At 52.2% G+C, this 16,994-nt stretch overlaps 1 protein-coding gene across 3 annotated transcripts; it reads left to right on the forward strand.

The window, feature by feature from the left end:
* Positions 1-82: 82 nt before the first annotated feature.
* Positions 83-16,983, forward strand: ZNF598 (zinc finger protein 598, E3 ubiquitin ligase). Of its 3 annotated transcripts, none has more exons than XM_071760373.1 (12): positions 83-178; positions 3,662-3,774; positions 4,466-4,595; positions 5,543-5,754; positions 6,885-7,102; positions 8,557-8,674; positions 9,649-9,821; positions 11,181-11,253; positions 13,774-14,516; positions 15,435-15,570; positions 16,316-16,460; positions 16,598-16,983. In XM_071760373.1, exons 1-12 carry the CDS (start codon positions 83-85, stop codon positions 16,943-16,945), a joined length of 2,505 nt encoding a protein of 834 aa, XP_071616474.1. In that variant the 3' UTR covers positions 16,946-16,983. The 3 variants fall into 3 exon arrangements, with proteins under 3 accessions (XP_071616474.1, XP_071616473.1, XP_071616472.1); XM_071760372.1 differs by lacking the exon at positions 83-178 and adding an exon at positions 331-625 and having other exon boundaries at positions 11,184-11,253; XM_071760371.1 differs by lacking the exon at positions 83-178 and adding an exon at positions 332-625.
* Positions 16,984-16,994: the final 11 nt, after the last annotated feature.

A 16,994-nucleotide genomic window follows, 5' to 3' on the forward strand; every position in this document is an offset into this window, starting at 1 on the left:
GCAGCCCCTGAGGTGACCTCAGGCCCCCCGGTCCCGGTCCCGGTCCCGGTCCCGCTCCGCCTCTCCCGGGATCCGACACCAAATGGCTCCCGCCGCCCGCCAGCCCCTGAGGAGACACCAGCGAGAGGCAGACAGAGAGACCCGACCGCCGCGGCGCTCCGGACACCGCTTCTCTATGGTGCCTGGGGCCAGCCGGAAGTGACGTCAGGCGCGGTGGCGCTCTAGCGCCGCGGGCGGGTCATTGGCGGCACCGCGGCGCCGCTCTAGGTGGAGTCTTTATGGTCCCGGGTGGCCGGGGATCCGCGGTGGGTGGAGCGGCGGCCGCTCTCTATGGTGGACGGGCGGAGAGTCGCCGTCTGGGGAGGCGCTCTGCGCCGCCCTCTCGATGGTGCGTGCGGTCGTGGGGCGGTGCGGGGCCTAGGCCGCGCGGGTCGGCACCGCCATGGCCGCCTCGGCCTGCGGGGCTGCGGGGCCTTCGGACGGGACGTGCGTGCTGTGCTGCGGGGAGCTGGAGGTGGTGGCCTTGGGCCGCTGCGATCACCCCATCTGCTACCGCTGCTCCGTGCGGATGCGGGCGCTGTGCGGTGTGCGGTACTGCGCGGTCTGCCGGGAGGAGCTGGGCCAGGTGAGGCCGGGACCGGGCGGGCCCACACACCCCCCTACACACACACCCCCCTACACACCCCCCCCGAACCCAGCGGAACCGCGGAGAGACCCGGAGAACCTCCGGAACCTCCGGGGTCGGGGGGGTTCGGCTGCTGCTTCGCTGCCATTCGGGGCAGGGGGGGGGGGGGGAGGGTGCGTGTGGGCAGGAAAAAGGGGAGAAAATGGAAGGGAAAGGGAGAGTTTTGTTTAAAATCCATCCAGGGTTGTTGTCCCGAGCTGCGTGACGTGATCTCGGGTGACTCCGTCCCCCGTGGGGTTCCCGGGGGGGTGTTCAGGGCTTTGTGTTCATCCCCCCCCCCCCAGCTCCGGGCCCTCCTGTAGTTTCGTTTCTTTTCCAGTTTTTGGGATCGGTTTCTGTTTCCCTGCCCGAGCCCTGAAGGAATCCTGAGGGCTGAAGGGAATGCGGAGACGGCAGAAATCCCCCGGGAATGGGTTGGGATGGGAAAGGAAAGGAATATATCGGGGGAGGGGGCTCTCCCCTGGCTTTTCTCCCCCCTCCCCCAGCTGAGCTGCTGCTCTTGGCCCCTTCTCCTGCTGCTTAAAGGGTTGGGGGCACTGAGGAGCTGAGGCTTCGTGCCCCCCCCCCCGGGGTTTGTGGGGGTTTTGGGAGTGAGGTCCCTGGCCCAGGAGTGGCCTCTGGACAGGGGGAAACTCTCTGGGAGTCTTTTCATCCCTGAGGAGCTGCTGCTGCTCTGCTGCCCCTCCTGGGATGCTGCTCCCCAGCCTCCAACCTGCTGCTCCCAGGCCCCTCCAGAGCTGTTGTGGGGTGTTCCTGGTTTCTCTGCCCTCAGCTGGGGCTCCTTCAGGCAGCTTTGCCCTCGTTCATGAGCAGTTTAAAATTACCCCTCCATTACCATTGACTCAGAGGTCGTTTTTCAGGACTCTGCTCCTTTTTTTTTTTTTTTTTTTTTTTTCCTCCTCCATTTCCTTATCTCCCAAAACACTGCTGCAATCCTCTTCTCTCTGCCACCTGCCCTGAGGGGGGGAAAGAAAAAGAAATCTGTCATCTGTTTGGGGCAGAAATCCCATCCCAGGTGCTGCTGGGTGAGCTCAGTGTAGAGGCAGGACCCCAAAATGTGGCTGCTGAGTGGCAGGGGGTGTGGGATCTGCACATCCCTGCACATCCCAGCACATCCCTGCACATCATCCCAGCACATCCCAGCACATCCCTGCACATCCCTGCACATCCCTGCACATCCCAGCACATCCCAGCACATCCCAGCACATCCCAGCACATCATCCCAGCACATCCCTGCACATCCCTGCACATCCCAGCACATCCCAGCACATCCCAGCACATCCCAGCACATCATCCCAGCACATCATCCCAGCACATCATCCCAGCACATCATCCCAGCACATCCCAGCACATCCCAGCACATCCCAGCACATCATCCCAGCACATCATCCCAGCACATCATCCCAGCACATCATCCCAGCACATCCCAGCACATCCCAGCACATCCCAGCACATCCCAGCACATCCCAGCACATCATCCCAGCACATCATCCCAGCACATCATCCCAGCACATCATCCCAGCACATCATCCCAGCACATCCCAGCACATCCCAGCACATCCCAGCACATCCCTGCACATCATCCCTGCACATCATCCCAGCACATCCCAGCACATCCCAGCACATCCCAGCACATCCCAGCACATCATCCCAGCACATCCCAGCACATCCCAGCACATCCCTGCACATCCCAGCACATCCCAGCACATCCCTGCACATCCCTGCACATCCCTGCACATCATCCCAGCACATCCCAGCACATCCCAGCACATCCCTGCACATCCCTGCACATCCCAGCACATCCCAGCACATCCCAACACATCCCTGCACATCCCTGCACATCATCCCAGCACATCCCAGCACATCCCTGCACATCATCCCTGCACATCCCAGCACATCCCTGCACATCATCCCAGCACATCCCAGCACATCCCAGCACATCCCAGCACTTCCCAGCACTTCCCAGCACTTCCCAGCACATCCCAGCACATCCCTGCCCTGGTGGTGGCCCAGCAGTGGCTGAGGGAGGGGAAATTCTGCAGGTGAGTGGCTCAGAGGAGGAGGAGGAGGAGGAGGAGGAGGAAGCAGGAGCTGCTTTGTTGTGGTGCTGAGCTGTGCCCTGGCCTGAGGGAGGATCCCAGGAGCTCCTCCTGACCTGGGATCAGGCCCAGGGGATCCAGTGGTTGGGATGGAGATTGATCCAGGAGCTGCTGCAGGGAATTGTCTTGGAGTCCCCTGATGGAATCTGCTTTCCAGCAGCTCCCTCCCTCTCTTCCAAACCTCACAAAATGAAAGGTCCAGCAAACTGCAACCCAAACTATTTTATTTTTTTTAAGAGCTGGAGCTGGGCAGAACCATCAGCCACCCAGCAGCCTTCAGCTGGGTGCTCTCTTTATTTCAGCAGGGTGGGTGCAGGTTTCATTCTGGGCAGCTTGAAGGCAGCCACACTCTCCAGAAAGCTTTAAAGCTTTAAATCTTTTGAAATTTTAAATTTTTTAAAGCTTTAAATCTAAGGATTGGGTCCTGGAATTGCACCCAAGGAGGCTGCTGGGCTTCCCTCAGGAGGGGTGTGTGGTGCCAATAACTTGGAAAGCAACACAGGGCTTTTGTTCCTTGTTTTCCTGGTGGGTAAGGGGAGCAGGAACTGGTTTCCCAGTTTGATACCAGTGCCCAGTCCCAGCTTCCAGGTTCCTTTGCAGGGTTCCTGGCAGGCAGGGGGGGGTGAACTGGTTGAATTTCTTGGCTCTCAGCACAGCTGTGCCAGGAAACCAGAGCACAGGAGAGTTCCCCAACTCAGTTCAAACCCCAAACCCTCCTGGGATCCCCTTTCCTCTGAGCTCCCTGCTGGTCAGGAGCAGCTCTGGGACAAGAGGCTCTGCAGGTGTTGTCCCCCAAACTCCAGAGGGAATTCCTGAGGAGCTGGATCTGGGATCCCACAGCCCCAGGTGCTCCTCCTGATCCCTGTGTTGCCTGCAGGTTGTCTTTGGAAGGAAGCTGACCTCTTTCTCACCAATAGCACTTAACCAGCTGCAGCACGAGAAGAAATATGACATTTATTTTATGGATGGAGAGGTTTATGCACTGTACAGGTGAGTTCTGGGGGTCCTTTCCCTGCTGTACCCCCAAAGCTGTCACTGGGGAGGTTGGTGGCTTTGGGACAACGAGAGCCCGGTTGGAGCAGCTCCTCAGGGCTGGAGCTTTAATTCTCCAACACCTCACCCAGCAGCCTGGCTCTCTCAATAAAAAGTTGCTGCTTTTAGCTGAAAGGCTGCTGTGGAAACTGGGAAAGCCTGGGATACTGGGATACTGGTGTGATTGTCACTAGTGCTGTGTCAGGAGTGACCAAAAGCAGCTGCACCAAACACTGTGTGGTGAGAGGGGTGACCTTGGCTGCTCCAAGGGGGAGAGAAAAAGGGAGAAGTAAAAAAAAAAAAATAACCATGCAGAGTAAAAACTGGCCTCAGCATCATGCTCTGGAAAGATTTTTCATAATGTGCTTAATTAGGCTAATTAAGAGCAGTTAGAAAGAACAGAAGTGTGAAAAGAGAGGAAACCTTGAGGCAGGAGGGGCTGGCAGCTCCTGGCCCTCTGACTCTTCAGCTCTTCTCTTGCAGGTGAAGTTTCTGGTTCTGCTCTGTTCCCTGGAGGGTGACAAAGTTGTTCTTGGCACAAGCAGGACCCTGACCTCCCAGCAGAGCACTGGGGGGGTTGGGCTGGGAAGGTTTGGGGCTGCTGAGGGAGAATCTGATGATTTTTAGGAATTCTTTCTCTGTCCCTCAGGAAGCTGCTGCAGCACGAATGCTCTTTGTGTCCAGATGCCAAACCTTTCAACACCTTTGCAGATCTGGAGCAGCACATGAGGAAGCAGCACGAACTCTTCTGTTGCAAACTCTGTGTCAAACACTTAAAGGTCAGCTTGGTTTGGGCTTTTAATTTTTTTTTAGGGGGTGGCTGAACAGCACCCAATTTTTCCCGAGTTTCTCTTTCTGCCTGCAGTGAGGTGGTTGCTCCAAGTCTTTTTTTTTTTTTTTTTTTTCCCTAAATTGATGAATGTAAAAAGCCTGAATGTTCTCAGAGGATGATATTGTAAAGATGATATTGTAAATTAAATCTCAGATGATGTTGTAAATTAAATCTCAGATGATGTTGTAAATTAAGTCTCAGATGATGTTGTAAATTAAGCCCAGCCTTCTGATGGTCACTCCTCTGCCACAGTGTGTGTCAGTACCAAACCCAAACTGACAGGAGGTTACTCCTGAGGCTTGGGCAGACTTTGTCACATCTGTAAAGGGAGAGATTTGGTGACTCTTAGGACTTGCAGTGACTTCATCAGCTAAAACTGGAGCTTAATATTTGGTGCCACTTTGGAAAGCAGCAAACATCCCGGAGCAAGGGATTTATTTCTAAGAGCAGAGTCAGTGGAGCATTTACAGTTGGACAGGGCAGGATCCCTGTGGTTTCTGTGTCCTTAGAGCTCTGGTGTGGAGGTGTTTCCTCCCTCAGCAGCTCCGAGGGAATGTGAATTCCTTGGAGAATTCCCCAAATGAGAACTTTTCAGCTCAGAATATTGCACGGATTCTGCTGCGAAGTTATAAACTTCCATCTCTATGCTCTTAAATACATATATACATTTACATATATATATATAAATATATAAATATTTTTTTTTTCCCCAACAGAGATTATAATTTCAAGTTTGTTGCATTATAGCAACACAGAAAAATAAAAAACTGTGAGAGAGGGAGAAAAAGGGGAGCGAGGTGACCGGGATCTGCTTGGAGCGTCCAGACGGAGCGAAATGTGGGTTGAGCTTTCCTGGGGGGCTCTCTATGAATCCAGAAATTTCTCCTCCTCCAGATTTTTACCTATGAAAGGAAATGGTATTCCCGGAAGGACCTGGCCCGGCACCGAATCCATGGGGACCCAGATGACACCTCCCACCGTGGGCACCCCCTCTGCCAGTTCTGTGACGAGCGGTACCTGGACAACGACGAGCTGCTGAAACACCTGAGGAGGGATCACTACTTCTGCCACTTCTGTGACTCTGATGGGGCTCAGGAGTACTACAGGTCCGTGCCAGCACTTTGTTCCTCTTTTGCTTAAACCCTGAGGGGGAAATCACTCGGGTCTGCTTGGAATTTTGGGGGGAGTGGTGCTTGAAGATAAAAGGCAGGAATGGCAGCGGGGTGTTCCTCACACCAGGAGCCAAAGGAGTCGCTCTCTGGTTCATCTTTTAAAGTTTTCTTCATTAATGTCAAATATTCATTAAAACCACATCCAGCAGCAGAGGGGGCAGGGAAAGGTGTCCAGGACTGGGCTCCTGCAGCAGATCACACCTGGAGTGGAGCTGGGTACAAACACCCAAGGCACTGAACACACTGCCACGTGTGGGATGTTCCACCTCACTCTGCCTCCCCCAGGAACGTGCTGCTTCCTGCTTTATTGTGATGCTTCAGCCAAGTTCTCCCTTTTCTGGAGAACAAGGCATTCCCAAGAAAGGTTTATCCCTGGTGAAAGCAAACCTTTAATTGGAACCACGTCCAGTGTGGGACAAATCTGCAGCAGTGGTGTTTTGATATTCCTGTTGCTGCAAATCCCTTTTCCACTGTGGGATTGCTCCTCCAGCAGGATTCCTGCTTGCTGCTGCTTTGTTTGCACTCTGAGCTGCTGAGAGCTCTGCCTGGTTCATGAATTAAAAGTTAAGACTTTGCAGCATGGCAGCTGCTGTCCTGTTAGGGGTCACCTCTGAGACCCCAAAGTTCACCTGCAGAGCAGGTAGGAGCCCTTTTCCAGCCCTTTTCCAGCCCTTTTCCAGCCCATTTCTTCTCCTGAGCCCCAGGTGCACAGCTGGGTGACTCCAGTGGGTTCAGTAACTCAGAGGAGCAGCTGCCCAGTGGTTTGCATGTGTTAAATGTCATGAATTTCCTGGGTGCTGTGGTCAGCATTTCCAGCCCTTTTCCAGCCCTTTTCCAGCCCTTTTCCAGCCCATTCCCTCCCCTGAGCCCCAGGTACACAGCTGGGTGACTCCAGTGGGTTCAGTAACATCCAAACCCGGGCACTGAGGTCTTGGCTTGCACCGGAGTGCTTTTCAGCTGGAAAATTTGCCCGGGGCTAAGGAAGTGCTGAGAGTGCCAGGGCTTGTTTGCACCTCCCCCTGGCAGAGGAGGCTCCTGAGCTCAGCCTCTCCTCCTCTCCCCAGCGATTACGAGCACCTCCGGGAGCACTTCCGAGAGAATCACTTCCTCTGCGAGGAGGGGCGGTGCAGCACGGAGCAGTTCACCCACGCCTTCCGCACCGAGATCGATTACAAAGCCCACAAAACCGCCTGCCACAGCAAGAACCGGGCCGAGGCCCGGCAGAACCGGCAGATCGACCTCCAGTTCAACTACACCCCCCGGCACCAGAGGAGGAGTGAGGGTGAGGATGGATGGAGGGGGAAGGGGGATGGGTCCTACCCTGGGGGGAAATGCTGTAAAAAAAAAGGGGGGGGTGCATTTCAGGAAGGAGATGGAGGTGCTGGAGCAGGTCCAGAGAAAAACAAGGAGGACAAATCCTGTGAGGAAGGGCTGAAGGAGCTGGGGGTGTTGAGGCTGGAGAAGATTCTGCCCCTGTGCTCAGCCCTGGGGAGGCCACAGCTTGAGTCCTGTGTCCAGTTCTGGGCCCCTCAGCTCAGGAAGGAGATTGAGGTGCTGGAGCAGGTCCAGAGAAGAGCAAGGAGGCTGGGAAGGGATCCAGCACAAGTCCTGTGAGGAAGGGCTGAGGGAGCTGGGGGTGTTGAGGCTGGAGAAGAGGAGGCTCAGGGGAGACCTCATCACTCTCTCCAACTCCCTGAAAGGAGGTTGGAGCCAGGGGGGGGTTGGGTTCTTTTCCCAGGCAACTCTCAGCAAGACAAGAGGCCATGGGCTTCAGAATTTTTTCCTAATATCCAACCTAAACCTCCCCTGGCAGAGCTTTAGCTCTGCCAGGGGAGGTTTGGGTTGGATATTAGGAAGGAATTCTTTGCAGAGAGGGTGTTCAGGCATTGGGATGGGCTGCCCAGGGAGGGGGTGGATTCTCCATCCCTGGAGGTTTTTAAGAAGAGCCTGGATGTGGCACTGAGTGCCCTGGGCTGGGAACCACGGGGGGAGTGGATGCAGGGTTGGATTTGATGATCCCAGAGCTCCTTTCCAACCCAAATGATTCTGTGATTCTGGGTGGGCAGACCCTGGGACAGGACCCTCAGAGGGTGTAGGGTTTGTCCTTGAAGATCACCAGAACTTGACCAAGAGGGCCCCAGACAACCTGATGTTGTTTCAGGGTTGGCCTTGCTTTGGGAGAGGGGATGGAGCATCCAGAGGTCTTTTTGTGCCAACATTTTTAGAATTTTTTCCCCTGTGTGTGGATTTAATGATCCCAACGTAATTTTAGGGAAATTGCTGCCTTTCTTTTCCAATCTGTGATTTGATGAGTGGCATCCACTGCAGTGGATACAAAGCAGTGATGAACATGGAGCCAGAAACCAGAGCAGTGCAGAGATGGACATGCACATCAACTTCTGTGTGCAGCTGCCTGGAGGGAGTTCTCTGCATAAAACCAAAATTACTGACATCAAAACTGTCACATCTGTCAAAAAACTGTCAAAACTGACATCCCAGGTTACAATAACAGGAATCCAGATACCACAAAATGTATTCTAATAGAATCAGTGGATCATTAAGGTTGGAAAAGTCCTTCCAGATGATTGAGTCCAACTACGTGGCAATCCTGAAGGTTCTTTAATCACCAGGAGGAAATTGAGATTGATTTGTGTTCACCAGTGTATTTTCTCTTTGCTCAGACAGTGTGTGATGCCCAGACTGGAGAAATAAGTGCTGACCCCTCCCTCTCTTCAGGTGTTGTAGGTGGAGAGGACTATGAAGAAGTTGAGAGGTACAACAGGCAAGGGAGAACAGGCAGACTGGGTGGCAGAGGAAGCCAGCAGAGCAGGAGAGGCAGCTGGAGATACAAGAGGTGAGTAACACAACATTTTGGGGATTTTTGTGTTGGTTTTTTTATGTCCCAGTTCCTGATGTTTCAGTGGGCCAGTAGGAAGGCAGTGGGTAGGGAATCTGGAAGCTTCTGTAGTGAATCCTTGAGAGCAGAAGGAGGTTCAGGCCAAGCCTGCTCAGGGCTGACTGCAGCCTGGGTGAATAATTTTGTGTGGTTTGACCCAGGAAGCAAATAATGTCCTTTCAACTTGTGAGTTAAATACTCTGAATCCTAAACTAATTTCAGCAACTGTTTTTATGCTAACGTTTCTAAATAGGATTTTCTGAAGTAAAAGGCAAGTGTTTGCAGCTTTAATGGGCTTTTTAGTCTGGGTAATGATGAAGTTCCTGTTCCCATGCTTTTCATTGAACTGACAGATCTCTGTGTGGCCAGACTGGGTGCTTTGGGAAGAGAAGAGGGTTAAGTATTGAAATGGAATTTTGCATTTCTCTGTCTCCTCATCCACACAAGCCCCCAGTGCTTGTTACATACTGCACATCTCTTTGTTCTTCTTTTTCCTGGCTGAGCAGCCAGCTGGTTCATTTCTGGTGGTTTCACTGGGGATCCAAAATACCCATCTCTGAACACTGCTCTCTTGGTGTTGCATCTGGATGGTGCCTGTGTTGAGAGCTGGTGACAAACCATGTTCCCAGGAATGACTGTGGCCTCCAGGAATGACTTCATAGGTCTGAAAAACAGAGGGGAGAGGCAGATCTCCCTGAGCATCCTTGGCACTGCCTCTCCCAGTTCACCCAGTTCACTTTCTTCTGGCCTGGGTTGTGGAATGTGAGACCCAGGGGTGGATGTTGCCTGTCTCAGCAGCGTTGCAGTGGTTTGTTTGCAGCATCTCAGAGGAGGCAGAGCAGGAGCAGGGACAGGCAGTGACCTGAGCTGAGGCAGGAGAGGTGCTGGCTGAGCTCTCCTGTCTGACCATGAGCATCCATCTTGTTCTGCAGGGAGGAAGAAGACAGGGATGTTGCTGCAGCAGTCAGGGCATCCGTGGCAGCAAAGAGACAAGAGGAGAAAAAAAGGGCAGAAGAGGACAGCAGCAGGGGGAAAAAGGAGGACCTGAAGGATTCTGAAGTGCTCAGCTCCAAACGTGTGCCAAAGCCTTCAAATGATGTGACAGGTCAGTGCTGAGGGAGCAGCCTGGCAGGGGCAGGATTGCCAGGAGTGGTCCTCAGAATCTGCATCCAGCAGCAGAGGGGGCAGGGAAAGGTGTCCAGTATTGGAGTGGACACACCTGGAGTGGAGCTGGGTACAAACACCCAGAGCACTGAACACACTGCCACGTGTGGGATGTTCCACCTCACTCTGCCTCCCCCAGGAACGTGCTGCTTCCTGCTTTGTTGTGATGCTTCAGCCAAGTTCTCCCTTTTCTGGAGAACAAGGCATTCCCAAGAAAGGTTTATCCCTGGTGAAAGCAAACCTTTAATTGGAACCACGTCCAGTTGGGGACAAATCTGCAGCAGTGGTGTTTTGATATTCCTGTTGCTGCAAATCCCTTTTCCACTGTGGGATTGCTCCTCCAGCAGGATTCCTGCTTGCTGCTGCTTTGTTTGCACTCTGAGCTGCTGAGAGCTCTGCCTGGTTCATGAATTAAAAGTTAAGACTTTGCAGCATGGCAGCTGCTGTCCTGTTAGGGGTTAAATCTGAGACCCCAAAGTTCACCTGCAGAGCAGGTAGGAGCCCTTTTCCAGCCCTTTTCCAGCTCATTCCCTCCCCTGAGCCCCAGGTGCACAGCTGGGTGACTCCAGTGGGTTCAGTAACTCAGAGGAGCAGCTGCCCAGTGGTTTGCACGTGTTAAATGTCATGAATTTCCTGGGTGCTGTGGTCAGAATTTCCAGCCCTTTTCCAGCCCTTTTCCAGCCCTTTTCCAGCCCTTTTCCAGCCCATTCCCTCCCCTGAGCCCCAGGTGCACAGCTGGGTGACTCCAGTGGGTTCAGTAACTCAGAGGAGCAGCTGCCCAGTGGTTTGCACGTGTTAAATGTCATGAATTTCCTGGGTGCTGTGGTCAGAATTTCCAGCCCATTTCCAGCCCATTTCCAGCCCATTTCCAGCCCATTTCCAGCCCATTTCCAGCCCATTTCCAGCCCTTTTCCAGCCCTTTTCCAGCCCTTTTCCAGCCCTTTTCCAGCCCTTTTCCAGCCCATTCCCTCCCCTGAGCCCCAGGTGCACAGCTGGGTGACTCCAGTGGGTTCAGTAACTCAGAGGAGCAGCTGCCCAGTGGTTTGCACGTGTTAAATGTCATGAATTTCCTGGGTGCTGTGGTCAGTGCACGATGATGTGAGTGCAGTTAATTGAAGGAAATAGTGATGCATGAATTAAAATTGTTCATTTTGGAATGTCATGGTTAATGACATCATCAGCTGCTGAAAATAGGGCTTGCTAATGCTGCTGTCGTGTTCATTGATGGCTTCCACTCTGAAATGAATGAGTTTTAAGTTGAAAATATTTCTTTGCTCTTTTTTTGTCCTTATTCCAAAAGAAGCAGGTGCTAATGGTGCTCTAAGCCAGGATGACTTTCCAGCCATTGGATCAGCAGCAGGGCCTCTCCCAGGGTAAGTTTCTGCAAGGCTGCAGCAAGGAGAAAGCAGCTTTAGGAACTTCCTTTTCTTCAGAAATGCAGAATATCATTACTTTACAGATCAGTTTAAGCTACAGACCCCCCTGCCCTGCCCCTCTGCTGCCTGGAGCTGCTGGTCACCTCTATGAACTGCATCAGTTGTTGCTTCAGAGGGGGGCTTGAGCTTTTGGTTGTGCAATTTCAGGGAAATTCTCAGTGTTCTCCATTCCAGTAATTTTTAATCTGATGCTTTATCTTTGAAGGAGTTGTAAAAGTCTCTTCCCTCCTGGACTGGGTGATGATGAGGATGTAGGGAGGCAATTGTAGGGAGGATGTTGTCAGAGGATGTAGGGAGGCAATTAGGAAAGCTAAGGCCTCCTTGGAACTTAACCTTGCAAGTCGGGTTAAGGATAATAGAAAGGGCTTTTTCAAATACATAGCCAGCAAAACTAACACTAGAGGCAATATTGGCCCACTAAAGAATGAGCTGGGAGCCCTGGTGACAGAGGATATAAAGAAGGCAGAGGTGCTGAACGCCTTCTTTGCCTCTGTCTTTACTCCTGCAGGGTTTTCGCATGAGCCCCAGATTCATTTAACCCCAGAAGTAGTCAAGATAGATGAGGGGTTTGACATAGTAGATGAGGATTGGGTTAGGGATCAGCTGAGTAATCTGGACATCCATAAGTCGATGGGTCCAGATGGAATGCATCCAAGGGTGCTGAGGGAGCTGGCGGAGGTCATTGCTAGGCCACTCTCCATCATCTTCAATAAGTCATGGGTAACAGGAGAGGTGCCTGAGGACTGGAGGATAGCAAATGTCACTCCAGTCTACAAGAAGGGCAAGAAGGAGGACCCGGGTAACTATAGACCGGTCAGCCTCACCTCCATCCCTGGAAAGGTGATGGAACAACTTGTTCTTGTCACTATCTCCAGGCATATCAAGGACATGGGGGTCATCAAGAGCAGTCAGCATGGTTTTATCAAGGGTAAATCATGTTTGACTAACCTCATAGCCTTCTATGGGGAAATTACTAGGTGGATAGATGATGGAAGAGCGGTAGATGTGGTTTATCTTGATTTCAGTAAAGCATTTGACACCGTCTCTCACAGCATCCTTGTAGATAAGTTGATCAAGTATGGGTTTGGTGATCAGGTAGTGAGGTGGATCAGGAACTGGTTGAAAGGAAGGAGTCAGAGAGTTGTAGTCAATGGGGCAGAATCTGGTTGGAGGTGTGTGACTAGTGGAGTCCCTCAGGGGTCAGTACTGGGACTGGTGCTGTTCAATATCTTCATCAATGACTTGGATGAGGGTATAGAATGTACCCTCAGCAAGTTTGCTGATGACACTGAGCTGGGAGGAGTGGCTGACACACCAGAAGGCTGTGCTGCCATTCAGAGAGACTTAGACAGGCTGGAGAGTTGGGCAGGGAGAAACATGATGAAATTCAACAAGGGGAAGTGTAGAGTTTTGCATTTGGGGAAGAACAACACGATGTCCCAGTATAGGTTGGGGGCTGAGCTGCTGGAGAGCAGTGTAGGTGAAAGAGACCTGGGGGTCCTGGTAGACAAGAAGATGCCCATGAGCCAGCAATGTGCCCTTGTGGCCAAGAAGGCCAATGGCATCCTGGGGTGCATTAGAAAGGGGGTGGTTAGTAGGTCAAGAGAGGTTCTCCTCCCCCTCTGTTCTGCATTGGTGAGGCCACACCTGGAGTATTGTGTCCAGTTCTGGGCCCCTCAGTTCAAGAAGGACAGGGAAGTGCTTGAAAGAGTCCAGCACAGAGCTACTGAGATGATTAAGGGAGTGGAACATCTCCCTTATGAGGAAAGGCTGAGGGAGCTGGGTCTCTTTAGTTTGGAGAAAAGGAGACTGAGAGGTGACCTCATCAATGTTTTCAAATATGTAAGGGGTGAGTGTCAGGGAGATGGAGTTAGGCTTTTCTCAGTGGTGACCAGTGATAGGACAAGGGGTAATGGGTGTAAATTGGAGCATAGGAGGTTCAAGTTGAATATCAGAAAAAATTTTTTTACTGTAAGGGTGACAGAGCCCTGGAACAGGCTGCCCAGGGGGGTTGTGGAGTCTCCTTCACTGGAGACATTCAAACCCCACCTGGACACGTTCCTAGGCGATGTACTCTAGGGGGCCCTGCTCTGGCAGGGGGGGTTGGACTAGATGATCTTTCCAGGTCCCTTCCAACCCCTAGGATTCTACGATTCTATGATTCTATGATTCTATGAGAGGAGTCTATGCAGGCTGTGGCAGCTGGCAGGGGGCTGTGTGTGCAGCTCTGGGGGAGGGGAGGGGTACCCAGGTGATGCTGCTAGCACTGTGAGGCCAAGCATGAGCCCTGGGAGGGGACTGTCCCCTCCTGACAGCCTGGCTGTGGGGCATTGCCAGCCCGGGAAGCTGGGTCAGTTGTCCCATCCTGACGGTCTGAGGCGCACAGCCAGGTGCAGAGCTTGGGATTTCTGCAGGTGTGGTGTAAAGGGAGTGTTCTTTCCCTTCCCCATTCTCCAGTTCTGCCCAGCCAGCAGCAGTGAAGCTGAAAGAAGAAGATTTCCCAAGCTTGTCCTCTGCAGCCCCCCCCATCCCCTCTGGCATCTCCTTGTCCTACACGGCGACCGCGAAGAAGGCGGCTTTCCAGGAGGAGGATTTTCCAGCTCTGGTGTCCAAGATGAGGCCAAACCATAAAACGGTGACAAACATCACCTCTGCCTGGAACAACGGTTCTGGCAAAAACGTGGTCAAAGCCATGAGCAGCCCGTGTGTCAACCAGGCAGCCAAAAAACCCTCCCTGAGCAGCACCAAGGGAAGCAAGAAGAGCAATAAACTCTCTCACTCGGACGACGAAGACGGCGCTAGCGGCTTGACGGCCCAGGAGCTCAGAAATACACCCACCATGTTTGATGTGTCCTCCTTGCTGGCAGCTTCTACCTCACAAACTTTTACGAAGGTGAGCAAGAAAAAGAAGACGGGGGTGGAGAAGCAGAGACCGTTGTCCCCACACCTTTCCCAGGATTCAGCCTTCCCCAGGCCAGCGGCCGAGAAGCTGCCGGAAGCAGAGCAGACGCCCAACGCCCCCGACAGACCCGTGGCTGTCACCAATGGTCACTCAGAAAAGCCATCAGCCATCTGCAGCACACCCAAAGAGCCCCCTGGCCTTAAAAAGCCCACAGTGACTACTAACAAATGCCCTTTACCTCAGGAAGACTTCCCAGCTCTTGGGAGCTCAGGATCGGCGAGGATGCCCCCGCCACCAGGTAAAAGCCACGGGGCACAGCCAGCCCTGCTCAGGGGTAGCTTAGAGAAAGGTGTGAGGGGTGTAACCTGCTCCTGCTGGCTGTGATGGGAGGAGCAGTTGTGTCAGGACACACTTGGTTAGGCTGGGAGGTTAAAAAAGGCAGCCTGGGTGACAGGGATGGGCTTTAGGTGTCCTTGGGTGGTGGTGCTGAGGTTCCCCCACCCCCTGCAGCTGCTCTCCAGATGAGCAGCCAGTCTCTGTCAGGTGTGGCTGACACATACCTGTGCTTCTGTGCTTCAGGAGATAGTCTGGAAGCCCCTGAGGGCCAGAAGGGGATCTCCCTTTGGCTGTGGCCTGTGCCTGCTGGGACTTGCTGGTCGGTGTGCTTGGTCACTTGGGTTCTGTGTTTGCAGAGATTTCACCCCCTGGCTTTTAGTGGTGCCATTATCTTGTAAAACTGGGGTAATGTGGCAACAGCTGTGACTTAACAGCTGCTTTGGTGAGAGGAGAATGGCCTCAGGAGGTGCTTGCATGGCTGGGTTGTTCTGGGCTGCTCTGCAGCTCCAGCTCACTGGAGTGTGCTATGAGGTGCTGGTGTGACTCCTGGGGTGAATTCTCTTCACTTCAATGATGTGAAACTCTTTTTCAGCCTGAGTTGGAGTCTGGGGTTTCTAAAAAGAAATTTTTTTCTGTTGAAAAGTTAAATTAATAGTCAAAGAACTTTCTTTGTAGAGTCACAACAGCCACTCTGAAGCTCTGCTTGACCTGACTGCTTTCCACTTCTCTCGTTTTTTAGGGTTTTTCCCTGCAGTGCTGGCTCTTACTTCTTAGTGCTTCTGGAGAGTACATCAGAGCACTGGTGTTAATTTTAGGCAGTGCTGTGTGGGTGCCACAGATCCATGCTCTGACTTCCTGCCCCTTCCCTGCTCTCTTTTAGGCTTTAACACTGTGGTGCTATTAAAGAGTCCTCCTCCGCCTCCGGGACTGTCGGTGCCTGTTAGCAAACCCCCTCCAGGTTTTGCTGTTATTCCATCCACCAATATCTCTGAACCTGTCACTACATCTTTGAAAGAGTAAGTAAAAGTCCTGGAGTTCTTGTTGCTGTGCACGTGACATCTGTGTTGTGTCATTTGGGCTTCAGACACCACCTGAAGGGCTCCGAGGGGATTACTGGGAACGGGTGCCACTGCAGAGCCCAACCAGGCTGTGGAAAAGGAGGCACTGGGTGGGTAAAAGTCTGAGGAGGAGTCAAACCTGGGCAGTGTGGGGGCTCAGACTTGTGTCTTCCATACATTTATTTGGAAATCTGTGTCTTCAGCATAATTCTTAACCTTTCCACTGCTCTGAGTCCCAGAAGCAAGGAGCTGAAGCACCATTCCCTTGGTGACCTCTGAATGTTCTCACTGCTCTGACCTCCCTTGTAGGTGGTCTCTGGCTGGGGCCTTTCTGGGCCAGAGGGAGAGGAGCTCAGAGGAAGAGGAAAATGTCTGTAAATTTAATCCAGGGCTCTGTGTTAATTACTCAGTTTTATCTGTGGTGTGGTCTTGGTTGCTCACATCTTTTTAGTGACCCTGCCTTACAAAATGGCTGCATTAAACTGGCATTTTAAACATTCTGCCTAGGTAAGGCTGGGATCTGTTGCAGTAATCCCCCAGGATGTGTTCCATTGTCCCCCCAAGTCTGCTGCCTGTGATAATTCATGTGCAGTTGGGTGGAGAAAAGGGTGCAGAGGGGAGCAGCTGTGTTGGGTACCTCGTGCAGCATCTTTGTGTAACATGGAGTGGTGTCAAAAGTCCCTTTTGATCTTCTCAAATGCAGGCCAAAACTCTGCCAGGGATCCTACTTGATACCTGAAAACTTCCAGCAAAGGAACATTCAGCTAATCCAATCCATTAAAGAATTTCTTCAAAGTGATGAGTCCAAGTTCAATAAATTTAAAACTCATTCTGGGCAATTCAGGCAGGTGAGTGGGCAAGAGCCTTTGGATTCCCCCATCCTTCCTCTCTGGGAGAAAGTGAATCCCAGTGAGAATTTCTTTTATTTTTATCTGTTTGGTTTGGGGTTTTTTTCCTAATTCCTTTGTTTCTCTTTTGACTGCAGGGTCTGATTTCTGCAGCTCAGTATTACAAAAGCTGTCGAGAACTGCTTGGGGAAAACTTCAAGAAAATCTTTAACGAGTTGTTGGTGTTGTTGCCAGACACAGTCAAGCAACAAGAACTGCTTTCTGCTCACAATGATTTCAGAATCAAGGAAAAACAAAGCTCAAACAAATCCAAAAAGAACAAAAAGAATGTTTGGCAGATGGACTCCAACTCTGATCTCGACTGCTACATCTGCCCCACGTGTAAGCAAGTACTAACTCAGCAGGACATTGTCACCCATAAAGCTTTGCATATTGAGGATGAGGAGTTCCCTTCCCTCCAAGCAATCAGCAGAATCATCAGTTAGCTTTCCTCACGACCAATAAAGGAGTCTCTCTCTCTAAATATGCACTTTT

This window comes from Heliangelus exortis, chromosome 17 (genome assembly GCF_036169615.1).
Source record: "Heliangelus exortis chromosome 17, bHelExo1.hap1, whole genome shotgun sequence".
In the NCBI taxonomy this organism is placed as follows: Eukaryota; Metazoa; Chordata; class Aves; order Apodiformes; family Trochilidae; genus Heliangelus; species Heliangelus exortis.

What these genes read in the sequence shown, in the direction of transcription:
- ZNF598 (XM_071760371.1), top strand. Translation starts at nt 443, where the DNA reads ATGGCCGCCTCGGCCTGCGGGGCTGCGGGGCCTTCGGACGGGACGTGC. An exon ending in GCCGGGAGGAGCTGGGCCAG is followed by an intron (nt 626 to 3,661) that starts GTGAGGCCGGGA and finishes TGTTGCCTGCAG; the next exon opens with GTTGTCTTTGGAAGGAAGCT. An exon ending in GTCACTACATCTTTGAAAGA is followed by an intron (nt 15,571 to 16,315) that starts GTAAGTAAAAGT and finishes TCTCAAATGCAG; the next exon opens with GCCAAAACTCTGCCAGGGAT.